The sequence below is a fragment of the Zootoca vivipara genome, chromosome 5 (genome assembly GCF_965207765.1).
Source record: "Zootoca vivipara chromosome 5, rZooViv2.hap1.1, whole genome shotgun sequence".
Taxonomy (NCBI): Eukaryota; Metazoa; Chordata; class Lepidosauria; order Squamata; family Lacertidae; genus Zootoca; species Zootoca vivipara.
The window spans coordinates 21,739,025-21,766,789 of NC_142588.1; the positions used below are offsets into that span (position 1 = coordinate 21,739,025).

Genomic DNA, 27,765 nt, shown 5'->3' on the forward strand with positions numbered 1-27,765 from the left:
TAATGAGATAAGAATCCGATGTCTTTATTCATCCCAGGTGGCTCCATGGTTTTAATCTTGGTAATGAGTTCCAATTCAGCAACTTCTCTTTCCAGTCTGTTCCTGAAATTTCTCTGTAATAAAACAGCTGCTTTGAGATCTTGTATAGAATGTCCTGGGAGATTGAACTGGTTTCTCTGTCTTATGGTTCCTGATGTCAGATTTATGTCCATTTATCCTTTGGCGTAGGGTTTGGCCTGTTTGTCCAATATAGAGAGCTGAAGGGCACTGATGGCATTTGATGGCATACACAATGTTAGAAGATGAGCAATTAAATAGTCCTGAGATGGTATGTTGGATGTTGTTGGGGGCAGTAATGATGTTGTCTGGGTGTATGTGGCAGCAAAGTTGGCATCTGGGTTTATTGCAGGCTCTGGTACCAGTGTCCATGTTAAGTCTGGTGGTTGTATTATTGTGGGTGAGGAGTTGTTTAAGATTGGGTGGCTGTCTGTAGGCAATGAAAGGTCTTCATCCCAGAGCTTGAGAAAGGGAGCTGTCATTGTCCAGGAGAGGCTGTAGATCTCTGATGATGCGTTGTACTGTTTTAACTTGGGAGCTGTATGTGATGACTAGTGGTGTTCTGTTATTTTCTTTTTGGGGTCTGTCTTGCAGCAGGTTCTCTCTAGGTATCAGTCTGGCTCTGTTGATCTGTTGTTTAACTTCATCAGGTGGATATTTTAGTTCTAAAAAGGTTTGCTGTAGATCTCTTAGGTGAGATTCTCTGTCTGTAGAGTTGGAACAGATGCGGTTGTAACATAGGGCCTGGCTGTATACGATGGATTGTTTGGTATGTTTGGGATGGTAGCTAGAAGCATGTAGATATGTTTGTCGGTCAGTTGGTTTTCTGTATAAGGTGGTGTCTATACGTCCATCCTGTATTTTTATAGTAGTGTCCAAAATATGTATTTCTTGCATAGATTGGTTCATTGTTAGGTTGATGGTGGGGTGAAAGTCATTGAATGTCTGGTGGAAGGTTTCCAGGGTCTGTTGTCCATGTGTCCAGATAATAAAAATATTGTCAATGTATCATAGGTACAAGAGAGGTTTGAGTGGGTAGGAGTCTAAGAAACGTGCAGAACATGGTGTAGCAAGGATTGCACGTCTTCAGTGATACCATAGTATGTATTTGGATGTATATCTCAGCTCCTGTCTTGGTGCATATTGTTTCATGCAACTGGGTTTGCAGTTAGACTGCATTGTTTAGCTGCTTCGGGTGTCCAACTTCCAAGTCAAATGTCATTATGCATTCTCCCATCCATACAACTTTTGTTGGTTTTGGAAACGTAATTCTACTCAGTCATGCATTCCTTCCCCCATATCTCCTCTACCATATACGCTCACATAATTTTAATCGCCTTCAAACCTTTGCTGCTGTTGCCAGATTCAAGTGGGAGTTATTGGGTTCAATGATCAGAGGTGATTGGAAACTTCATACTGAACTCTGTACTCTTGCTGCATTATTCATTTTAAGTGTCAACTCAAAGCTGGCACATTTTGTCTATATGCCACAAGGCAAAGGGATGTGTTCAGACTAGAGCAACAATAGAGGAACCACCTGACTTCTAGCCCTGTTGCAACTTGGAGACCCTTGTTATATGTGTACTTCCTAATTTCTCCTGTGGTATATATGTCAGTATGAATGGAAGGTAGATGCCAAGAGTACTTGGTAGAACTAGACAACAAATGCAGGGAATATGGCTCAAGTGCAAAATAGTGAAAAGATCTTAGCCGTACCATGGTATCGTTCTTCCCTTGTGTAATGTCTCTTCTGCTAAAATTTCATTAATTTTCTGGAAATACCCCCCCCCCCCGAGCAATTGAATTTAACCTCCAGCACTGCATGCTATGAGAGCAGAAATTCTGCGGAAATCAACAGGACAAAGAAATGCAACCTAACTCTGCCTTTCTCTCCCCCGCCTCACCTCCTCTCGAAAGCCTGAGTGTCACATTCATTTTTTGATGTTGAAAAGTTGCTACAATGTGACTTTCACCTTTTATTTCCATGTGATAATCTCTCCTGAATGTGCCCCCAACTTGCTGAGATCAGAGATTTGCCATGTCTTTGGGAAGCCACTGAAAGCTGTCATTCTGCAGGGCACAAGCAAAGCACAGAGCTCCTCACACTGTGCGTTCAAAAGAAATTTCTCCACATGGAAATCACAGGCAAAAGTCACATTGTAGGGAATTTACCATATCAAGGGTAAGTGTGAGAACTAAAGCACACTCCGCAATTATATTGCATTAATGTAAAAAAGAAATGAAAAATGTAATTTGTGTATAAGGTTTAGATTCCACTGTGGATGCTTCTACTCACAGTGCAGGTAGATGGTAGGCAATATAAAGCCCTCTAAGCATGTCCTTTCCTCTGTTTTCTTGCTTTCAGTATCTGTAGGCATTATCCTCCACATAATTATAGGAGCGGTGAGATTATTTAGTTTAAGGAGAAAGCCCTTAACATTTGTCTGACAGCTATGCAGAGCTGGTGACAGAGGTCAGCATTGTTAGGCATTGAATAATAATAATAATAATAATAATAATAATAATAATAATAATAATAATAATAAGACCCGTTGCCTGTCCCTAGAATCTACTGGTCCTGCGCTTTTCCTGCTTCTTGTTCAGGGCTGTTCACTTTCAGAGTGAGCAAGGAAGAAAAGAAGCAATGAGAACATAAGAAAAGCCTGCAGGATCAGGCCAATGGTGTATCTAGTCTGGCAAGGTGTTCTCACAGTGGTCAGCCAGGTTCCTGCGGGAAGCCCAGAAGAGGATTCTCCCTTCCTGCAATTTCCAACAACTGTAATCAGGAATAGTAATTTCAGTATGACTTGCCCTCTTGCTCTCTCTGGCAGGTGGTTTCATATGGGCAGGGGCGTAGCAATGGGGGTGGGGGCCAGAGGAGCCCGGCGGCAGCATCCCCGTACGGGACTGAGTTTTGCCGGCAGCTCTGCTGCGGAGCCGCTGTGAACGGTGCATGCGTCATGCATGTATGACGCATGTGTCATGCATGTATGACGCATGCGTCGTGTGCGGTGCTGCCGTGCATGCGTGTATGACGCATGTGTCGTGCACGGTGGGCGACGCCCCGCCCCCATGTGCATGCCCGCAGTGCCGCCCCGGGCGGCGGAAAGCCTTCGTCCGCCCCTGCATATGGGGACTGGGGGGGGAGGCAAGTAAATGGGCAGCAGTAACACCAGCAAGAGAGACAAGATGGGCCTATTCAAAGAGGGCAGCTCACTGAAAACTTCTTGCCCAGGGGACTCCCAAAACTTGAGATTCATAATTCCCAAATGCCAAACAGAGAAATTTAAGAAATGGAATCCATACCACACAACTTGGAGTGTCCTGAAGTGTATGAACAAGGGAAGCCCTCAAAAGAATTATCTTCCATTCATTTTCTCCCCCTTCCCGCCCCCACACAGGCAGAGAGCACTTGCGACTTGTTCATTGATGAAGTTGTCAAAATTGTCAGGCTCCTTCCAAAACACAAAGAAGTTTGAAATTTCATGTATCGTCCTCTAACACATCTTACTTACTAAACATTTTTGAGAATTGAACACACTTACTTCCTGCTCGACCCAAATTTGGGTCCCCAGCCCAGCTGTTGTTGCACTGCAACTCCCTTCATCCCTGACCATTGGTCCTGCTAGCTAGGGATGATGGGAGTTGTAGTCTAACAACAGATGGGGACCCAAGTTTGAGAAAGGCTGTTGTATAGGGAGAAGCTCTGAATTAGTCAATCGTTTGTCCCATGTACCAAAGGTAAATGTTGGCATCACTTTTCACTTCAGGTTTTCCCTCTAAATACGAATGGGCAGAAATTACATCAGTGACTAACACTTTTTATTTTTTATTGGGGGAGGGATGATGAAAAGTCAAAACCCAGGCCACCAATTTATGTTGTTTAAAAGATTTGATGGGCAGAAAACAGAGGCAAATATCTGACACATCCCAGAAGTACTGTCATCCTTCTAGAGCCCTGTGACTTCAGTTGTGTTTGAGCAGCTATATCGATCTAACATCAGGGATTTTAAAACTGTAATACCCCCTAGGCAGTCATTCCCAGTCTTATCCATCACACATCTCACTCTATCCATGATAATGTTTCTCTGTGCTATATCTGTCATTGCTCTATTGGAAAAAAATATATATATCTATTTTTACAGTAAGATACATCGTAGGTAAGCAAGATCAGCTTACCGGTACTTCAATTTTTTAAAAATGGCATATACAACAGTAGCACATTTAACATTTGCTTCACCTTTTTGTCACTTTTCCATAAACATCAGTTTAGAAAGAGGTGGGTGGGTGGTGAGTGGGGGATGGGAATCAATAAAAGTTGAACAAACAAACAAATGGTTGGGCAAGTCACTTACTACTTCAATAGAAATCTCTATTGAAGTGATCTGATTAACTTCAAATTTTGCTTTGGGTGAAATATGGACAACAGCCTATGGGGGAGTGAGCCCACTGAAACCTCTTTTGGCTTTCCTGGAAATTTCTCTGCTGTTTTGCCTGCAGAACACCATAAATCCCATTCACTCTGGGCTAAATGCAGTGGCAACCGTAGTCTCCTCCCTGTTCGGAAGTGGGAAATAAATCCGGTGTAGTACACTAGTATGGTGCAGCGACTCAAAGTCTAGCGTTCCTTATCTCGTGGTAATCATTTGCTGGCTGTCAGACAGGGAACAGCATGTGATTGGAGCCATGAGCTTATGCGGAGAAATCTTCCCGAGTGAGTGAAGGAGAGGAGCACATGACACATCACATGCCAGTTAAATCAAATTGAGATGCACATCCTTCACATGTCATAGCCCTGAAGTGGAAGGCTTTGTCCTTGGGGATCCGCTTGGGAGAGTGAGTATGTAATGTATGTCTTGTGCTATTGAAAGTGTTCTGCATCATGAATTTGATTCTTGGCACCACTGAGCTTGGTTAGAAACTTCCATTGACTTTAATGAGCTTTAGATCATGCCCTGATACTCACATGCCCCCTGATTAGTTCACTTCCTGTCTTCTTTGCCATCTTCAGCCTAGGGGTATTGTTTTAATTAGCTGTGGTCTTTCTGGGTCAGGTGCATTAGTTTCAGACTTTTCAGCTGATTTTCTCATTACTGAACCCTTGCTGTGTGTTTCCTTTTGCCTCTGAAGCTACTGAAATAGGAGAAAGAACGAAGCTGGCTTTGCTCGAATGTCCTGCATTGCAAAAGCCATGCTGAAGCAAAATAATGCACATCTGCTTAGGAACTTTATGGGAAAGATCTAGATTACACACTGCCTCAAGGTGCAAAAATGTCACTGGTGGCTCAGACATATACCCCAAAATGGCTAAAAGCTATAAATAAGTGTATGGAATCAGGGTTTTGCATGCATTGCCCTAGCTCAGGCATCCCCAAACTGCGGCCCTCCTGATGTTTTGGCCTACAACTCCCATGATCCCTAGCTAACAGGACTAGTGGTCGGGGAAGATTGGAATTGTAGTCCAAAACATCTGGAGGACCGAAGTTTGGGGATCCCTGCCCTAGCTAAACAGGAACTTTTGGTTTTGATTCCTCAGTCCTATTCTTCAAGGACTGAATATACCCCCCCCCTTTTTCGAGGCAAACAGCTGGTAATAGGATTACAGTTGCTTTTCAGAACTGCACACATACAGCCTCAGCTGCTATGTATACCCTTTGTTGGGTGCAAAGAGTTCAGCTGCAATCTTCATATGCATATGTCACCATTTAACATCCATCTATTATGTCAGATGCTGAATGCATGCATAAGAATGTAAAGATTCATATTTTATAACCTATTGCATAAACATCCATTTATTATGGATAGATTTATTTAACATTCATGTTTCAATGTCACACGGGCAAACTGGTTGAATACCAATGCATTCAATTTTGGGATTCACTGTAGAATTGGAAAGTTATTTAAATGTATATTGTCAAATTAAGTCCGATTCTTAATTTTCTGGCATGAATGGCTTTTTAAAATTGCGTAACTCGGTCTGCTTTGCCCCAAAGCTTGAATGGCAATATAGTTCCATTCCAATACCTGGCTGACTCCCATGATTAAACCCTGGCATAAGCCAGGCCTAATGTTTAATAACATTTTCAAATAAAATATAATGCTCATATTGTATTTTCTTCATGGCTCACTAAGCGCTTTGGTTAAAACAGACAAGTTGTTTGTGTCAAGTACAATGCCTAGACATTATATATTTTTTCAAACATAAATTAGCATTAGCAAATGAAAGTAACAGGGGAAATGTTTCCATGGATGGAAACTTGACATGCCATTGGACTTCAGTGGAGCCTAATCTGAAATATTAACTATAAAAAGCAAGATTTCTTATATTTCCATTGGACTAAGCTGCTTGCAATGCACTGCCATTTTCTTAAGGCATGGGAAGGCAGTAAAGACCTAAAAGTTCTCGAACAAATCCAATCCCCACACTTCACCTGTTAATGGGACACAAGACAGCCATCAGTGTGAAGAGGCATTTATATTAGAGAAGTAAATATCTGCCAAAAATAAATAAATCCTGCACAGACAAATGGGAAGGAAGCACCTTTCATGCCGTTTCTGCCTAGGAGTTGTGAAATTACATCGGATGATAGAAGGAAAAGGCATGAAATGCCACCTTATAAAATAAAATTACTTGACAATGAGAAAAGAAGAAAAATCCCACACTCATCTCAGTGACAATTTGCAGGGTTGGCCAAAGGTGTTTTGCTTCGTGCTTGCCCTCCTCCCATGACACATGCAGAAGTTGATTACCTCGGCAGTTCAATCTTTCTTCCATTTAGGTGATAGGACAGCATCCTCCACCATAGCTGAAGGCAATAGTTATGTGGCACACTTCGCTTTGTCCTCAGGTCCACTCCCCACTTCCAGAATCTGCCACCTGACACAGTTGCCTCATTCTGCCTAATCGCAAGACAGATCTAAACAATTTGCACATGATCGCTAATTCATGTGATTTCTATTGTCCTTTTAAAATGTCACTGTCATTCCTATGTTGTTATCTACTACTTTATCTCTCAAGCTCATAACATTCAGTTTCCTTAGCAGTTTTGTGACATGAACTTTACAAAATATGTTGTGTGGCAATGTCCCTCCCTCCCCGTGAGAATAAGACACGACACATGTGATAAATTTAAATGGGCGAAAAGGCCACAGCTTTATTGGTTACGGATGTTGAGCGGTATTGGCTTAGGCATTGGAACCTAACCGTCTATGTCCGACTCCAACCCGTGTGTTGGACATCCGGGAAGAGTTAACCACCAGTAAGGAGCCCCAGTGATGTACATCAACCAAAACTACTCCTGTGATTGCCTTACAGCCCTGACCTCCCCAGGCTTCAGACCAAGCACCGCCCCCGGAATCCTTTAACAGAATACTCCTCCATTTGCAGGGCAGGTGATGGCGCTACCTACCCTTCTCAGCTCTAACGCAATTTCCAATGCCTAACCACCAAAACCAATAGTTGTGATGAATTGCTATGAGGTAGCCGAAAAAAAACCCTTGGCTAGCCCAAGTGGGAAAAGTCCTACCAGGCCCCTTGGCCAACCAAGGCGACCAACCGAAGTCCACAGCAAGGTCAAAGCTAGCCTAAAGGGTGGGTGGACGGGTGAACTGATACAGCTGGAGCGCGGAGTGAAAGAGACCGGGTTCCCACCCGTCTACTGCTTAAAGAAAGCAGGACACACACACACACCGGCAGACCGGATTGGTCGGCCCTCGAATGATGCGGGCAGGAACCCCCCAATCACATAGGGGCTGAGCTCTCAACCCCTGCACGCGTGTTCGGGTCGTGATGCCCACAACTCCATCTCTGATGCAGGCGTGGAAGTGGTGTTTTTTGGGAAGCTTTAGGTAAATTTGAGCACTATGTTGTTGTTTTTTTCAGGTAATCCAGCTGGTTAAAAAGGTTTTGCCTCATTGTATAAGCCTTGCAACTTTAAATTTGCCTTTGTAGGTGCTTTAGCGTTTGTTTTGTTGTCTGAATCGTTTTACTATAAGAGAGGGTAGAGTTCCCCACCCCCACCCCAGTGCAGATTTTAGGATGGGCATACAGGTGAAGTCCTCAGATATACTAAGGAACACCTTTAGAGTGAAGAGAGCTGATGTTCTGTATTGAAAAAGGATGTAAGCATATGTGAGCCACAAGGTTCCTGATTCAAATACTGTTTTAATCAGATGCTCACTAGGGAAGTCTTAGGCAAGCCACTACCTTTTAGCCTTGGGTCCCCATCTGCAATATAGAGGTAATAACAAGGTTGGGAAAATATTCTACGTTATATAATTACTATTTAGTACTCATATTAAATAGTCATAATTACTGTACTAGAGCTAATTCTTTAGTTTACACATGAGTTCAAAAATATTACTGTGAAATCTAGCTGATACAATTGTCCAGCATTTTTTTTTTCTGATAGAGAAATTCAAGGGTTTTTGGGATTTCACACATCATTCAGTTGAAAGGAGTTACGAAGTAGCAAATTTATTTAGTACCTTTCTTTGGGGGGGGGGCTCTTAGTTGCCAGCATCTCGCAACTCCGCACTTTCCTCACGAGGTTCATATTTTGTATGGATTTAAGCAGTGAATTTTCTTCTTGACTTCCAAGTAATTTTGTTTTATAAATTACTGCTTCAGCCTTAAGTATTTGAGGTGGCATTTTATGCCTTTTGATGTCATTTCAGAAATTTTCAGCGGAAACTATATGAAATACGCTCTCTTCCCATTTATCTGATGTTTTTTATCAATAAAACACCCCTTCTCTTCTCCCCCTTTTCACATTAGGCTGTCTTCCTGTCACATCCAATCAAACAGTAACATGCAGGCGCACATTTGATCAAAAGGTGATAATTTGCAGAATCTAAAATATAAATACATAAGAACTTCCAATTTCAAAGCGGGGGAATTAGAATGTCTTCTCCATGCCTGCCAGCCACACTTCTAACTGAAGAAAGAGAGGCATTTGTGTTAGCATGCTGCCTTCCAGAGGGAAGATGGCAGAAGGGGACATGACATAGGGGACATGAGAAACCCTTATTCATGGGTGTGAACAGGATTTTCTGGGCCCAATATACTGTGGATTGGGCTCTTTGCTACACTTGCTGACAAAATGCACATGAAATGGGCATGCACATGTCATATGCAAATTTGTAGGATATAGCTATAGAAGAAGGAATAAAATGGCTACTTCTAATCATATTTTGCTTCCTTTAAACAGAGTGATGCATCATTAGACTATAAAGGTATTTTTTTCTGGGTCTCCCCTCTACCCCTGCAAGGTAATACAGCTCCAATGCTTAAACCAGGCATCCCCAAACTTTGGCCCTCCAGATGTTTTGGACTACAATTCCCATCTTCCCTGACCACTGGTCCTGTTAGCTAGAGATCATGGGAGTTGTGGGCCAAAACATCTGGAGGGCCACAGTTTGGGGATGCCTGGCTTAAACCAATCTTAATCTGGCCTAATTATTGTATATTTGGATGCATGAGTCCCACTTGTGTTCAACTGAGCTCCCAGTTTGGTGTGCACAAAAGATCCTCTCGCAATGAACCCCATTAAACACAGAGATACTTATTTTTGAATAGACATGTATACCATTGCACTGTAAGCTAACTATACAGTGAGTTTTTAATAAGTGCCTGGAGTTGTCTAAGAATCTTTGCACACACACACACACACACACACACACACACACACACACACACACCCCAAGTTTTGGAGTGAAGGGGTGGGTGACATCCATTTTTTGGAGTATTGGATCTCAAACTGTAGAGATTCCAAGGAGAAATAAAAGAGCAGGGATGAGGAATACTGCTGCTGTTTATGACCTCAGGAATTCCTGTCTCCTGGTATCCCAACACCTCACTTGTCAATCACAGCCCTCACTTTACTCTGGCTAAAAGCACTGAAAGGCAGGAACAGCCACACTGGTTCGCCTGCCAGCACATTTTGGTTCCTAACTTCCTTTACAGGAGGCCAATCAGCTTACTTTAAAAAGTAATAATAAAAGCTCATAGTCTGATGCTTCTGCTGTCTGTGAGCTTGGTACATCTGCACCCCATACCCCCTCTCAACAGACCTGTCCTAATCCCTTATTGACTAAAACATTTACTGAAACTTTATGACTTCTAAGTTCCTTGAATGTTTTACCTAGAGAAGTACCTTTGAATTTTACTCCAGATGTTGTTCTTGCGACATTTTGGTGGAGCAGTAGTTAAGACATCTAAAAGTATGGTTGCAATCTTCTGTTTAATGTTAAAGTGGCAGAGGATAGTTGAAAATGATCTATTTTTATGGTGCAGGCCAGAGTCCTTTATAAGCTAAAACCTTCATTATTGATATTGAGGGACCCAGCAAGCTTAATGGCTGCAAACCAGCACAGAGTTAGGCACACTTAAACCTGTGGATTTAAAGGGGCTTAACTGTGTTTATTGTGCTGGATTGTGGTCTATTTTGTTTCTCTGCCATTTTTTCAGTGCAGCCCTCAGTACCGCAGTGAGAGAGGACAATCTCATGGCTTCCTTGTTTTGAGACTCAGGCTGCAAAGCTTTGGAGAACAAAAGGGAGAAATTCCGCCTAGGACACATTCAGCTTGTATGGCAGAGGCTGGAACAGCAGTATTCTTCTCCAGGCATTGACTTGTAATGGAAATGGAATGCCTGTGGATGATAATATTTCCCCAAAGCACCTATGGTGCAAATAGGAGGCATACTGTAGATAGGGACTATCATTCCTGTCAGCAGATCGCAGGCTCAAGAGAGCTGGTGACAGTAAAAACCCTGAAGCAAGAGACAGATACAAAATAGATGAAGTAAACATGTCTGATGCAACCTTGTCTCTCAGGTTACATTTGCTCCTGGTTTTGTCTCTATTTAGAAAAAGCACCACTAAAGCCATGCCATGGTAGTGGTTCATAGGCAGGACTGGGCCTATTTAGCACCCAAAGCTAAATATATAGGTGGCCACACTCTGGGACACAACTGGCAGACTAAGAAGGGTTTGTGGGACATCCAGATAGGAGTAGCATGGTCTATTCCACATGTATTTTAATGTTTTGTTGGAAGCCACCCAGAGTGGCTGGGGGAACCCAGACAGATGGGCGGGGTATAAATAATAAATTATGATGATGATGATGATCATGATGATGATCATGATGTGGTGGGCATGTCCCCAAATAAAAAAATTGGGACATGATCTATGAGGAACTAAAAAGAATGCTAAAACACACATTTTTAAAGAAACCTGAAGCTTTCCTATTAGGCATTCTAACTATAAGCATCCCAAATGAAAATAAAAGAGTGTTTCTTTGACAACAGCGGCTAGAATGCTAATAGCAAAATACTGGAAAAGTGAGTTAATACCAACGAAAGACATGACAATTAAAGTTGTGTGAGTACCTCGAACTAGCCAAAAGGACAGAACTAATAAGAGATCACGCAGGCAACAAGGTAAAAAAAGGAATGGGCTTGCTTTAAAAACTATCTGACAAAATATGGTTCCAAAAACAATACTTGGTTGTGCTTAATCTCACAGATATAATAGGGAAAAAATGAATGAATACAGAATATTTGTCACTTAAGAGAAGTGTTGAAACCGCAAAGAGTTAGAGCAGGGCTCCCCAAACTTACCCAGCTTCAGGCCGGTTCCTCCAGCGCTGATCGCGCGGCGGGCCGGAGGGCAGGGAAACGTGCTCCCATATGTGTGCACACTCGCTTTTTCTGTTTTGAAAAAGCCAGTCAGTGTGGTCAATACTGAGCTACCGTAGATGTAGCCAGGCTTCCAATGTTCCTGAAGCATGGGTCAGCAAACTACGGCCCAGGGCCCGGATCCGGCCCAATTGCCTTCTGGATCCGGCCTGCAGGTGGTCCGGGAATCGCTGTGTGGATCAGGATGACGATTCTGATTGTTTGGGCTGCGCCAATGTGCGCTATTTTCCCCATCCCTCTCACCGGCAGCGGCTCCTCCCTCCTTGCTTCTCCCCACCCTGCCTAGAGGAGGAAGGGAGCTCTGGGTCATGTTGAGCCATGGTTGGCTGAGCGTCATTTTAAGCAGCCCCTCTCCGGAGCCAGCCCTTTCACACCGCTCATTGTCCCGCCGCCAGCCTCTGTCACTCGCAAGGCACAGGTAAGCAGCCACTGGGGCTCATCCAGTGCTGTGAAGAAGAGAGGGGAGAGTCATGGGGGGGGGTTCCTTCAAAATATTGTCTGGCCCCCCCACAAGGTCTAAGGGACAGTGGACTGACCCCCTGTGGAATTTTTTTGCTGTGCACCTGGTTCTCCCTCTGCAATGACTAATAGAACCTGTCTCGTAGACTTGGGTCAAATTTCTGTGCTTGCCTGTCCTCAGCAAGCAGAAGCAAGGAGATGCCTAGTGTTGTGTGACGTCAAGACATTGTATGGCTTCTACTGCATGTTAAAGAGAGTGATTCATAAAGCAGCAGTTTCAGCACTTGGCATGTGATTACAATAACAACTAATCTGGTCCCCAATTCCTGATGTAAATTTAGCAGAACCATATGCAAGAGGGGGAAAAAACCACCCAAAAGAAACAGAAACATCCATATGCCTTTTTTTTTGGGGGGGGGTTGCTCTTATTTAATTACACATTCAAAATTATTGCTTCCCTGAACCTGATGAGAAAACAGAAATGATCTAAACTTCCTTTTAATAGCTTGGGAGCCTGCATTTATGATTACTCATTTATTTGCATTAAATTCACCAGCCCATCTGTTCCACTGTGCTTTGTACATTCACTGGAGACTTAAAAACATATTACTTAAATGTATTAGGAAGTCAATGATTACTTTAACCAAGCAAAGCGATCAAGTTTCTTCTCCCTGAATTCCCATCCAGAGACATTTCTTACATCTTATGTTAACGGAAATGATTTACATTCCTCATGCACACAGCATGCAGTCACTGTTTGGAATCCCAATTAAGGCTGGCATTTGCAGACGAGAGATGTGTAGGTGTGCACTAATATAAGTAAATATTAGCCACAAGTGAAACTCGTGGGAGAATTCGGTTCGTTTAGCCTATGATGCCACAAGAGAAAAGCTTCCTTAGAATAACTAAACTTCTGATAGTTGAAGCACACTATTCTTTTCCGAAATAAAATGAGGCTTGTTTCATTCTTTCACCCGAAAAGTTTTACTTTGTAACGGGGGGAAAGCACACCACAAAATTTAATGAAGAATTAAAGAGCGTTATTGAATCTATTAATTTTAACGAAGTGTAAATATAAAACATTTACACTTCCTGCACCTTCCAGGTAGTGATGGGTGAACTAGCCTTGGCTCAATTCCAAAAGGGCTTGGCATTCTTAGATGGTATTTTGAAGGCGTTGGGGTGTGTGTGAGGGTACAGAAAGCTTGCTTATTTCCAGAAAGCTCCCTCTCAGCTTATAACGATGGATTTCAGATATGGATGGTAGACAGCTGCCACATCTCTGCGGAAAAGCAATTGGGAGAATTGACCCAAATAATAAAACTGACCCCAAACAGGCTTGTAAGTTTTAGTTTCACTTGCTATTTTCAAATAGCCTCTCTACTGTATTTTCAGTAAGTTTTCAACTCACCCTCAAAATCTTGGATTTTTATCCTAATTACAGTAAAGCCCACTAAGCCTGGTTTTTAAGGCTCCAGGAAACTCTGCTGCCCCTGTAGATAAGCCTTCAGAATCAGGGAGTTATCTGAACCAAAGGAGTCCCTTTATATATGCTCTGTAAAGGCACCTCCTACCCCATAGGATAGGCAAGAATGCTGCCCTAGCACCAATCCCAGATCTAAGGTTAGTTGTATTTTAAATTATTGTACAGTATTTTAATACTTCTGTGAAATCCAGACAGATGGGTGGGGTATAAATGTTGTTGTTGTTATTTATTTAGTTTGTGTGGGCAGAGGGAAGGCTTACAATAAGTAAGTTCATCCATCTACTCCCATGGTTTGGTCGTGTGTCTGAACTAGCCATCACATATCTACGAGATCCTCTCCTTAATTTATCAGGGGACTTAAACAGTTCTTGTAAGTCACTCATATGTAGAAGGCAAGGGGGACATAACCTTTTTAAAAAACATTATCTTCGGAAGATTGTGGCTCTCCTCTCTCCCTCATAGTGGCTACTTTTCTTCAAGCTGGCTAGACATAATTGGTTTGATGAAACGGTCATTAGGGCCACTTTTGATACATGAACTAGATGTCTTTGACAAGGCATAATTTGTTCTGTCTTTCACTCAGTGTGGTGTAGTGGTTAAGAGCGGTAGACTCGTAATCTGGGGAACCGGGTTCGCATCCTCGCTCCTCCACATTCAGCTGCTGGGTGACCTTGGGCTAGTCACACTTCTCTGAAGTCTCTCATCCCCACTCATTTCACAGGGTGTTGGTTGTGGGGGAGGAAGGGAAAGGAGAATGTTAGCCGCTTTGAGACTCCTTTGGGTAGTGATAAAGCGGGATATCAAATCAAAACTCTTCTTCTTACTGTGTTACTGTTTCACACAAAGAGAGATTTTGGCAAGCCATCCCAAGTTTCTTTCAAAAACACATTGATATACAAATACAAAACTTGAGGTGAATTCTAGGAGTCCTTCTGCATTGGAATTTTACCTAAGCCACATTAATTTGCGGGCCACTTTTTTTTCCCCTAAAGTGAAATTTGAAGCAACTTTGAATTGAAAGTTCTGCTTAGCTTCAAGGTAGATTGGAAATTCAGGAGAAGTTAAAAGAATGTTGATCTTGGGAAATTTATTATGGCTTTTGGGGGGGGGATTTCATATATGCAGGGCGCTGTGGGTTAAACCACAGAACCTAGGGCTTGCCGATCAGAAGGTCGGCGGTTTCGAATCCCTGTGACGAGGTGAGCTCCCGTTGCTCAGTTCCAGCTCCTGCCAACCTAGTAGTTCGAAAGCACGTCAAAGTGCAAGTAGATAAATAGGCACCGCTCCGGCGGGAAGGTAAACAGCATTTTCGTGTGCTGCTCTGGTTTGCCAGAATCAGCTTTGTCATGCTGGCCACATGACCTGGAAGCTGTACACCGGCTCCCTCAGCCAATAACGTGAGATGAGCGCTGCAACCCCAGAGTCGGTCATTACTGGACCTAATGGTCAGGGGTCCCTTTACCTTTATGTTACCACTAAATGTTACACATATAGTGAAAATAGAGGTGAATTTGAGAAGATCTGGGTCTGGGAAAATGTATTTGGTGATTTTAAAGCATTCTTAAAATGTATGTATGCCACTACTGCGGCCCGTGTTTCTTAAGCTCAAAAATGGAAAACGAGCGAGGTCCCAACTTAAGAAGAATGATAGCTTAAGATGTCAGAATATGCACAACTTGCAGACTTAACATATAGAATAAGAGAACAAGAAGAGCATACATTTAGAGAAAAATGTAAAACGTTTATTGAATATATGGGGGAAATGTGTGAACTTGAAAACATTGGCAGCAGTAATATAAATTCAACAGTGTAAATAAGTTTTGATGGATGTAATAATGGAATACTGAATGGTTTAATTTTGTAAAATATGCAGGGACTTCTGATGTGTAAAATGAACCATGGAAAGAGAAGAAGGAAAGTCATTGGTATTTTAAGGTTGTCTAAATGAATATTCTAAATTGTAAAAGAGAATACACACACACACACAGACAGTGGTACCTCGGGTTACAGACGCTTCAGGTTACAGACTCCGCTAACCCAGAAATAGTACCTCGGGTTAAGAACAGTTTCAGGTTAAGAACAGACCTCCAGAACGAATTAAGTTCTTAACCCGAAATAATAACCCAGAAATAATTCTCTGTTCCAAAACTGATAGCTTTTGAAAGAGAATGATAACATTCTATCAAAGTTAAAGATGTGTCTGAAAGTTTTGTTCCTCGTTTTTACAGGCAAAGAAAGGCAACTACGCATTCTTGTGGGATGTTGCAGTCGTGGAGTACGCGGCGTTGACGGACGATGAGTGCTCCGTGACCGTCATTGGAAACAGCATCAGCAGCAAAGGATATGGGATAGCGCTCCAGCATGGCAGTCCATACAGGGATCTCTTCTCCCAAAGGTAATACAAAACTGCTTGGGCTTGAACCCCTTTCCCAACATCAAGCCAAGTATCCCATTTGCTGGTATTTTGAGCCTTGGCTAATCAGCTGCTTCTGGGTGAATATTGCTTGTAGCAATGCATTTTATTTCTGCCGCTGCTTCTTCAGGGTCGCAGCATGGCCCATCTGGTTCTCAGTTCAGGTGAGTTTGGGGGACACAGGGACAGAAGGCAACAGCCTTCACAGCCTCTGCATGCTGCAAAGCCCCAGGGGCAGTCCAGCCCTTTCTAAATTAGGACTAGTTCTCACGCGAAAAACTGTGTGAGAGTAGAAAGCCATGGCTACAAATTAATGAAAACTGTCAAGTGGGGAACAATCAGTGAGAAATTTGTGGTTTATTATTCTAAGTTCAAAGGCAAATTAGAGGTGCTCCTAAGAGCCACTTTACCTTTTTCACAGCAACAAACCCAGGTTTGCTGCTCAAGGAAGCTGCAGTCAGCTCTGTCTCTCTAATGAGTATACCTGTATGAGAATATGTTTCCGAGCACCTTTTTGCCACATTCATAATTCATGCTTCTTGCTCTGCTCTTAAAAACACCAGATGTATATTTTAAAAGTATAATGGGTTGGATCCAGATTTAGCCTTCTGCAAAAAGAGGCTTCTTCTACTAGCAGAATGAATAATTATTGACATTCTGTGAGATCTCCACCAAAATTTTTTAACAGAGAACCAGAATTACCATTTCATTAGGACAACATGTCACCTACATTATCAATATGTGCAATAGTGACTGCATTTGGTTTAGTGTGTCTTCCTTTGGAAACAAAACATGAGCATTCCTGGAAGTCTGAACTGACAATTTAAGTGGGGGGGGGGAAGGAAAGTCGAACAGGCTGTTACCTTGGTGAACACCAATAGCTTATATATTCTATCCTGGGAGTGTGGGATTGCATCAGGGGCACATGGAGAGTTACAGTGCCTGTTGTGGCTGTAGAGACCAATATGGTGGAAACATATTTTATAGTAGCTGGGGCAGATTTTTTACATCTTATACAAAATGTGTACATGACCAAGCCTGCGTGAGTCAGAGCAGCCCAGTCTGATTATCTGTAGATCACCAGGATCTCAGGCAGGGCTGTTTGACATCTTCAACTATCTGCTAGTTTAGGATCGGCAGTGCTTCAATGGAAAATAAATCCCCCCCCCCGGACTTGAATTTCTGTTTCCCACAATCTCTTGGGAGGAGTACAAAGCTGTTGTCAATGACTGGTATGATCCTTAAACAGAAGCACTCCTGGAGATTTAATCATCAGAGCATTTGCATGAAGTTTGCGGTTTTTCCCTGTTGTGCCTAATTCAGGGGTTTTCATGCCTGTCAGTTAGTTGTCAAACAAAATGGGGCTATGCATATGTAAGGTAGTGCTTGCAGTACTACAGAAGCTGATTTGCAGGAAACCATGTTACCTGTTGGCTTTTGTTTGGGGATCAAGGCTGCTTCCCATCCCAATTCTGCCAGTGCATTTTTTTCTGTGTCCACATCTCACCCAACCCAGAGCAAAAATCTGGCAGCAAAGGAATTTGGCAGGCATTGTTAATCTATCCAGTGATTGGAGCTCTTGGGACCTGGAACTATAACAAGGTCAATTTCATAAACCAAAGGAAATGATAGGCAGGAGAACAAGGAAAGTATGCCTGTTAAACCCTCTCATAATGTGTTGGGAGAGGATTCTCTAGATGAGGCCTGACATGTTGGGGGGGGGGGTTCTCTGTTGTACCTCTTCTGGCTATCAGATTTAGTATCCTAAGGCAGGCACCCCCAAACTTCGGCCCTCCAGATGTTTTGGACTACAATTCCCATCTTTCCGGACCACTGGTCCTGGTTGTAGGCCAAAACATCTGGAGGGCCCCAGTTTGGGGATGCCTGTCCTAAGGTCTCTTAGTCAAGCCTTTCTTCGTGGGCTGTTTTGTTGAGCAAGGGAGTGGCCATCACTGCCTATAATGGTTTGTACAAAGGCCATTAGGACCTGTTGCACTCCTACCTACAAGCACAGAGTTTTGTGCTTCAAAACACACCTTGACAGTGCTTGCTTCCTCGGCCTGGTCACAGCTGGGGGCTGCTTTTCATCAGGGAGATGCTTCTGAACTCACAGGTGAGGCTTCATTTGTACTAAGTAATGTTTACGTGTCCAAAAGCCATTGCTCACCTACAGTTGGGGCATTTTTTTGCAGTGGGTGGAAGCAGTTACCCACCCACAGGTGGGCTTGCTTTGCAACCCAGTAATGTTTGCATACTCACATGCAGAGTTTTCTTTCCAGCCCAGGGAGAGTTGTGACCATTAATGGGAAGAATGCCATATACAACACTATAGGTTTGGTCTCAACATTATTTTTGACCATTATGCATGGCAGCAAGATAATGCTGAAGTGCTGTTAATATTGATTCCTGCAAAACTTTACAGTGTCATATATCTCATTCATTGTGCAATTGGGTATATGGTTTTTTTTCGTAGCACAATCCTTTACAATTGTCAAGTTTATATATTCTTTCAGTTGCAGATTTCCTCTGGGCAAGCCTTCCTTGTAGAAATATAATGCTTGTGGTTTTCCCTATATTGATCTCTGCAGGATCTTAGAACTACAAGAAGCTGGATACCTGGATGTGTTCAAAGAGAAATGGTGGCCACGAATGGGACGCTGTGATCTGAACAGCCACACCAACGCACAGACGGATGGGAAGGCCCTGAAGCTTCACAGTTTTGCAGGGGTCTTCTGCATTTTGGCAGTGGGCCTGCTCCTGGCCTGTTTGGTGGCAGCCCTGGAGTTGTGGTGGAGCAGCAACCGTTGTCATCAAGAGACACCCAAAGAGGTCCATAACTTTTATTCTTATCACAATTAAGTGTAGATAATGTAAAACTTACATCAAACTGAAGCTGTGGAAATCCAGTTCACTGGATTACGATTGCAGATAATTACATTTAAGCACAGGTTTCTTTCTTTTTAAAAAGTTATATCCTTTTCCCATATTTTTTTTTAAAAAAAATCCCTAATGTTTGTGTTTTATGGAAGGTACCAAAATGTCACCTCTGGCAACTAAAGTCCTGTATTTATTTATAGAGCAGATACAGCCTGGGCAGCAGCAGCACTGCAAACATTCCCACATTGCCCCACCATTGTGCCTCAACCTTGCCATGGAGAGACCATCTTTAGGGGTAAGAGAGTAGCTCAGGCACCATGCCTTTGGCCCCCTCTGTTAAAACTGACAGACAAGGATGTTTAGGGCTGCCTTAAATACACAGATTCAACACCTCCTGATTCTTGGAACAACAACACAACCCCCATGTTTACCTGCTGGCCAAGTTGGTGCCAGTGACACATACCCACATAAGTCCATGCAAAGTCCTGCACCACACGTCACCTGCTCCTCGACCCCAAGGACTGCTTTTTGCCTTTCTGGTTTGGTGTTAAAATACTCGACCTGGAATATGGGAAGATTGAGAGCAATTGTAAGGCTATTTACCTCACTTGGGGCCCTCATCTGATCTTTGGTTAAGGCAATAAAAGCAATAATGCAGTCACCAGGTGACATGAATCTTAAGTAACAAGCTACATAGGTCAGGTGGAATCTAGTGACTTCAAACAATTTAATAGTTTAACTTTATATATATTTTTAACTTTGGGTATACTCAACTCATGATTCACCAAGCTGGAGACAGCTCAAATATAGTCACACATTGTGATCTCACAGGAGCTAAACAACCCTCCCTGTCCCATTTTTTTTTTTTGCATTCCTAGGTAAACCACAAAAGCATGAGGTTTATTGAGCTTCTAGGAGGGTCTGTGTTCAGCTTGGTGATTTTTTTTTTGGGGGGGGAGGGTGCATATATGAAAGCCACTGAACTGGTTGTTTGTGAAATGGGAACTTGTGTAAGGCCCTTCCCAGGTTTCTTCTGCCACCATGGAGAGATCATTTCATTCCAAGATTTGAGGTCTCTATGGTAGGCAGTTGCTGTTAGCTGATAAAGCAGTCAGAGAGGGATTGCAGAGGATGATGTCAAACTACGGCAGCAAGGAACTTCAGTATGTTCCCATGTGCTCTTATGTAACTCAGTTTTCTTTGTGGAGGAAAGGATCCCTTTACAAAGGAAGTGTGGGGGAGCCGTGCATAAATAAGGCAGGCACTTTTAGAGAAATATGGGATGCTGTTTTCCTTTGTGTGAACAGATGAATGAATTTTTATTCCACTCATTAATAACAAATAAATCATTCAGGCCCCATCACTGGTTGATGTCCCCCTCCGCCTTGTGTCTTTCTAAAAATAATACTCTTCAGAGCTAAATGAGCGGCTTTTAGTTAAGTATCTCTTAGAATATGAAATTGCCTGTTATCAAAGGTTTTTCTTGCAAATATTTCAAAGCAATAATAATCAACCTGTCATAGCCATATCGTGCAAAGAGACAGCATCTGTTTGCATCTGTTTCAATCTTTAACAGCCTCACCTCTCTGTTGGGCTTTGAGACATTAAGGCACTTTAACCTTCTTTTCATCTTGAACAGATGTTTTGTACCAGAGGGTTATGACAGCAGCCACACCCCGACTGGGGAAGAACACAGGGCCTATCACTTTTAATTTTTATTTCTAAATAGCTAGAGCATTGCACTAATTGACATGCCTACCACATACAAACTGATGGGAAGACTTATATTCTATAATGCTACTTGTCATTAACATTCCACTTGTCTGGATTTCCTACTTGTTCATTCAATTTGTCCTCCAAGTCTTCAGCTACCATGCTTCACATCCAAGTCAGAGAAATCATTTTGTATGCAAGTCCACTGTGCATTCTTTTAAAAGGGAACTTTTTTTGTCAAAAAACAACTTACTGAATTTGCTCACGTAGCCAAGAGTATCATGAATCCATTTCTTATTCACAGGGAGATGATGTGTGGAGAATTCCATCTATGGGCAAATACACATTATTAGTATGAGGGCTGAAACCTTTAGTTCGTTCAGTTAATAGTTGAGTCTTCTGCATGTTCATGGCAGTAGGGATGTTTGAGGAATTTGCTCTTTGTGGATCCTGATTCAAAGTAGCCTCTTAGACTAATGTGTGAATTGAAACATAGTTATTTTTTTTGGATTTTTCACCTCCAAAATTGTGATGCAGTTCTACGCTCAAAAGACACACCCAAATGTGTATTATATATAGTGTGTGCTTTGGGATTTAAAAAAGCCTATAGAAATGTATACTATGAAATAATAAAAACTTATTTTGTGAGAAAATAGGTTCCAAAAATACCATTCAAGTTTTCATGCATTTTTTAATATTAAACCCCCCCCCCCGTAAATTAATGAAGAGGTGGGACCTAACTTCTGAATAAACCCTTGTGAAACTGACACATGAACTAAATGCTGATTTGCCCACTGCTAACTGTCAGTATTGCCCAAATTTCAGGGCACAACTACACATGATGTGGAAGAAACATATAAACCAAATGTGTCCTAGGGGAAACTGTGATCAGGATCTCCCAGTTGTTGTTTTTTTATCTGAATGCGGTGGGACAAGGCCTCATACAGAGCTGTGGCATTTTCCTGACTGAAATTTCCACCCGTGGCTACTGTTTGTCCTGTAGGGAAAAACCTACGGTGCAGTTTTAATCAGGACAAGAGAATTAGAAGTAGGGAAGAGATTGTTATTCTGTCTCCCAGAATCACAGACCTTGTTCTATTAACTTAAAAAAAGAGGGGGGAGGGTCATGGATTTCCTGCATCACATCTGTTTCCCCTATATAGTACAGTAAGTAAGCATATTTGGACAAGTAAATCCATTGAAGAAAGTAGGAACTGTTTCTGAGAAAACTTTGATAGGATTAGGATGTTAGCTGATGGTGGGGGGAGGGGAGGCAGCCAGAATTAATGAGAACAATTTTTAATTGATAAATTTGTAAGTTAAATGTTTAGACCTTTTGTTCTAGAATGTCACTTGCAAGAGAGAGAGAAATGTATTAAGGATTGTTTTTCTTTCTAAAATTCACTCACTTACAAAATGGCACCTATAATGAATTAGCTTTTGGTGATACATGCACACTTGTATAAATTGAATCAGCTATTGGTTGAAATGTAAAATATTATTTATAATCAGTGGGCAGATGGCCAATTAAAATGCATGCTTTCTACCCTGCATTTCTTCTCACCACTTTGAACATGGTGGGTTCTCGGTGGGAAATGGAATTGCTGATTTAGTTCATTCAAATAGGGCCTATTTTAAACATCTTGCCAAACTGCCAAGTACATTTTTCTAAAAGGTGTGCCCAAAGTGTATCTCACACAACAGCCTTGCTCAGAAGTTATTGGAATATAACCTCCATAGTCCACAGCCAGAATAGTCAAGGGTAATGGGGATAGTCCAACTGCCATACCATGTGTGAGCAATGCACAACTTTTTTTAAAAAAAGTATGTGTACATCTGGATGCACATGAGTAGGTAGCCTAAGCTCTGGTCTTCAGTGGAACTGGGCAATATTTCAATTCATTGTCTGAAACTAGTTTCAGACATTTTGAGCTGGCAATACGTGTGCGGCCCACCAGCACAGTGCATTTCACTCCTGCCTGTGCTGGTGGCAGCCAGGGAGCCACGATGTATGCCAGCTTGCCCATCTGCCTGCCTGCATGTTTGCCTTCGCCCAAGCAAGTTAGGCGGGCTGCCTCTTTCCTCCCAGTCAGTCTCAGGAAGAATGAGGCAGCCCACCCTGCTTGCAGGCAGGCAGATGGGAGAGAACCTTCCCAGGCTCCCTCTGCTGAGGCCAGAACTGGGTTGTGGAGGGAGGGAGGGAAGGAGTCAGTAGGAAGTCCTTTGCCTGAGCAAGCAGACAGCTGCTTCCTTCCCTTCCTCCTGGTTGCTTCTCACTCCCTCCACAGCCCAGCCACTTTTTCATATGTTTTCGGTGTTGAAAACCAAATATTGCCCAGCCCTAGTCCTCAGAAGTGGTTTCTATTTTACAAGATATACCTGGAGTAGCTCTAATATTTTTGTAATATGCAAAGGGATTTTGCGAGGCACTTCCTTTCCGCCTTAATATCCAAGAATGCCACTATTAAAAATAATATAATGAAAAGCCCTACCTATATACAAAGTTCTTACAATGCAGCACAATGGTCATATTATTTCCCCAAGCACACGTAATAAAAAATATGCCCCAAAGTTGTAGCCAAATACAAAAATGAATGGTTAAATAGAGGTCGGCTTCTTTTTCTATCAAGGTATTCTAACTCTCCGTTCATTTGGGAAGGGGGCTTTTTTGCCATTCTTTGCTGTTTTTTCGTTGTTGGGATTCTTTCTTTGTTCCCATCTTCACTAATGCTTTGGAATCTGCAGTTTTGCTAATAGGACTGTCTCCTGGAATTGCCAGAGCCTAGTCATTCCTTGCTGAATGCTCTCTAACATTATAAAATGCTAACCACCCATTTCTAAGATCTGCTTTGCCAGCAAGTAGGCACTTTGCATAGCCCATGTTCACCGACCACTGTAGCAGTGCGGAATTTCAGTCAACTATGCCCTGCAAGCACTGCAGGGATCTTACAACCAGGATTTTAAGGCAAACCAACCGTGGAAGATTTGATTGAAACATTTTGGGGGAATTTCCTTCTGGGGAGTATATTTTAACCTAAGTTCAGTAGGAGGCGATACTTTAAGAAATGAAAAATGGATTAATAACTTCGGGTAGATCATAGAAACAGACAGCTCCTCTCTAAGGTAGTATCCAGGCAGAGGAAGCCACTTTAATGCTGATCATGGCATGACTTGCAAGCTATTCACTGCCTTGGCTACTTTTAGGTCTGAGATGGGGAATGTGTGACCTGCTGGATTCCCACTTCTGTCAGTACCAGGTAACATGGCTCATGATCAGAGATGATGGGAGTTGTAGTTCAACAATACCTGGAGAGTGACAGGTTCCCCATCATTTAGGTCAGTGTTCTATGCTGAGAATATGGATATTCCTTATCAGGGCTTTTTCAGCCAGAACTAAGTTCTGGCACCTCTCAGGTGGGCATCATTGCCATTGTAAGAGAACAAGGGAGTCATTCATGATGAGTTCCGGTACCTCTTTTTCTAGAAAAATAGCATTGGTGCTTACATTTATGAAGTTCCTAGATACCTTGCAGCTCTCTACTATCAGTTTTCGCCTGATAACGATAAAAAATAATGCACACTGAACCGTCTAAACCTGTCCTAATTAATAATCTAATTTACATCAAAATTTTATAGCAGTTCAAAGGGAGTCCCAGAAATTACTATCAACGAGAGAAGCCCTTGGCACATTTTAAGGCATCAATAATTCCTATTTTGCTATCTGTTGCGGCCATCAGTTAAACAGGGTTTTTATGTGATCACATTGGGAAGGAAGATAAGATGTAAAGGAGGACAGGTTCCCAGTACCTTTATCAGTTGTGTGGGAAAGGGGACTTTCAACAAGGCTATCTTTAGATAGTGTACTTAACTTTGCTAAGTATCTTTCCCTACTCCCTAACCTTCATTTTGCTGTGTAGCGAAAACTGCTGTCTGTTAGGTCCGCTGCTATTAGCACCAGAGAGCAACTTATGTTTGCCTAACTGCTCCTTATCAGACCATGTGAAAAACATTCTACTAGAATGTATTTTCCCTCTTAGATGCTTTCCTCTAAAGGGCCAATAGTGAGATTAGCACTGCAGGAGCTAAAATAGTGGCATTTTGTTATTGTCAGTGCCTTCACTTCCTGCGAACCATTTTTTTTTTAAATCAGTACAAAACCTTTGAACTAGAGATGACCTGTTCCTACAGGTTTGCCTCTGGCACTGTAGGAGTGTCAACCTTCCCCCCGCCTTTTCTTTTTACAAGCCTAACCAGGTTTACATGTTTTATGCCTTATTGTGATCTCTAATGCCACAACCATAATAAATACAATTTTATTGGTATTTTTCATGAATATTTTAAACTGCCTAGAGCTCTTTTGTCCTTAGTAAGTGGTATATACCGCAATGTTTGATGTATCAAATAAATAAAAAAATCTCCCCCTTCAGTGTATTTAGCTTGAATAATACCATAGCTGTTAATGATGGGTGTATTCTAACCTACCTCAAAACATTTGCATCCTAAAAACTCCTGCTGTCTAAGAGTCAAGCTTCACAAGTGACAGTCCCATGTAATGTGTCAATTGATGGACAGTATCACTTCAAACTGTGTGTGTGAAATGTTTGAATGATCCCTCTTTTTGAACAAAAAAACTGTCTGCATATTTAAAGCTAGTATGCAAGGGAGAAGGACATGCTACAAGTATCTCTCAAACATGCTGATTTTGTATTTGCAAGAAATATTTCACGTATGAGCATTCAAATATTTGATCGTTCACCTATATGGGAGGTGTGAATTGCTATCACACTTTGTTTTATTTATTGAAACATTTGCTAGCATCTCTGCAGCCTGGGCTCGCCGAGTGGTGCACAGTATAAAAATGAAAATACAATAAAAACAATGAATTTGATCACCCAGCAAATTGCACTACGAATCAGCATAAAATCATAAAAACTAAAGGAAAGGCTAGGGGAAATTATTCACCTGGCACTGAAGAGAGACTAGATATGGTGCCAGGTGTACACTAGAGAGCTATGTTACTTGCTGATTGCGTAACATGTGAAGTGGTCCTCAATAAATGGACTAAGTTGGAAATGCTGTTCTCCAGGCTATCTAAAGTAGTAGAGTCCTGCAAGAGATACATTGCATGGGATTTCTGATCATGTAGATTAGCTGCCAGAAGGAGGAACATCTATTTCTTGGGGACTGAAAATAATAACACAACAGGTTCTGCATAATGGTAGGCATTGTGTGCCACCTGGATCCATTGCACTTAGACATGTATCACCTCCATTTTTTTTCATTTTTTTTTTTAAAAAGCACTTTCAGAGTGGAAAATTAGCTGAACTGTTTTGGGAACTGGGTCCTTCCTCCTACTTAAGAATGAAAACACTCAAGACATCCAACATAGTGCTCTCCAGATGTTGTGGACTTCCACCATCACTTTGGCCATGCTGGCTGGGGCTGATTGGAAGTGTCTTTCTCAACATCTGCCAGACAACAGCTGGACTACTCTCAACACAGACTATTACAGGCGTAGGCAAACTCAGCCCTCCAGATGTTTTGGGACTACAACTCCCATCATCCCTAGCTAACAGGACCAGTGGTCAGGGATGATGGGAATTGTAGTCCCAAAACATCTGGAGGGCCGAGTTTGCCTATGCCTGGACTATTATCTCTCTTTTTTGCCATTTCATCACTGTCTTCTCCCCCCACCCCACTCTATTGCTGGCTGTTTTTCTTTTTACTTTACTGTTTTATTTGCTTTTTCAACTTGTGTTCCCTATTCCATGTGGAGATAAATGCAAGATTTTAAATATATATATTCCCCTTCATTGTATGTTTATATTTTACGTTGCTTTTTAAATTATTATTTTTATGTATTTCAATCACATCTGAAATCTGTGTACTTTTTTGGCTAAAATTTCTCATATAAATAATCATATGTATGTATCACTGCATTGTACTTTAATTTTCTAAGATGAAATAAACTTTTGGGAGCAGGAAATAATAATAAAAAATGTCACTGGCAATACAGGGCAGTAGAACAGTAGCATGCTAACTACTACACAGGGCCAATTCACATGTGCATCCTCTTGATTTTTCATTGCTTACAGTCTAGTCCTTTGACTGTCTACTCAGAAGTAAGTACCACAGAGTTCAATGGGTACTCAGAGTACAATGGGGCTTGGTATGAAAAAATGTGTCCACTAGGATAAAGTCACACCAAAATGCTGGTGAATTTTTGCGAGGAAATTCACAAATTGTGGCAGAAATCTAGAGAGCAGAATTTAATATTTGGGAAAAGAAAGAGAGAGAGAGAGAGAGAGAGAGAGAGAGAGAGAGAGAGAAACTGGGAGAACTAGCAGGTCCTTCCATCCCTAATTGCAGCCTTAATTGTGGTTAGATGACTGAGAGCTTGAATTTATCACTGATTTCATCGGAAAGTAACGTGCTTGAGGCTCTGTAAAATGGTTACATGCACTGGAAGCAAGTTGTGAAACAATTGCCTGTATTCACTCATACTTACTAAAGCAGATTTCCACCCAAACAAACAACCTGCCATTGAAGCCTTAAGGAATCAGAAACTGTCACACTCCAGAAAGTCCCAGGTTGCGGAATGTGGAATCTCCTGTAGATTCCAGAGTGTAGATAGAGCAGAATGGAAGACATTCTACTCTTCTCCAACACTTTTCAGAGAAATATCAACTTATCATTAGCTCTTTACTACCATCTGAATGGAGTTCCAAAACTACCATGCAAATAGAACTTGAAGAGCTGTTGAAAACCTGGTCATTTGACAGACAGGTTTTTTTTGTGTGATAGGTGGTTGGATAATTCTCGGTCATACAATTTTAAGTCAAGGCACTGAACTGTTTAGAAATCTGGATTACTCTAATCTACCAGCATCTCTATTCCAGGGGAAGGGTGAGGAATAAGGGGAGGGGGCAATGTACGTGTTCCCACTGCAACATGTAACTGGCAGTAGCGAAGGAATGTTATAAAGCTATAACATATGGCCTGTATTAGTATGAAAGATAAGCGCAAGCAGCCTTGGGTTCCATGGAAGCTATACAGGGGTTT

At 42.0% G+C, this 27,765-nt stretch overlaps 1 protein-coding gene across 1 annotated transcript in view; it reads left to right on the plus strand.

Annotated features, from left to right (window-relative positions):
• GRID1 (glutamate ionotropic receptor delta type subunit 1) overlaps positions 1-27,765 on the plus strand; it is a 131,092-nt gene that overhangs the window by 92,323 nt on the left and 11,004 nt on the right. The window contains exons 10-11 of the mRNA XM_060275205.2: positions 15,929-16,095; positions 18,702-18,942. Of these exons, the coding sequence (XP_060131188.2) occupies positions 15,929-16,095; positions 18,702-18,942 (408 nt within the window). The remainder of the gene's footprint in view (positions 1-15,928; positions 16,096-18,701; positions 18,943-27,765) is intronic.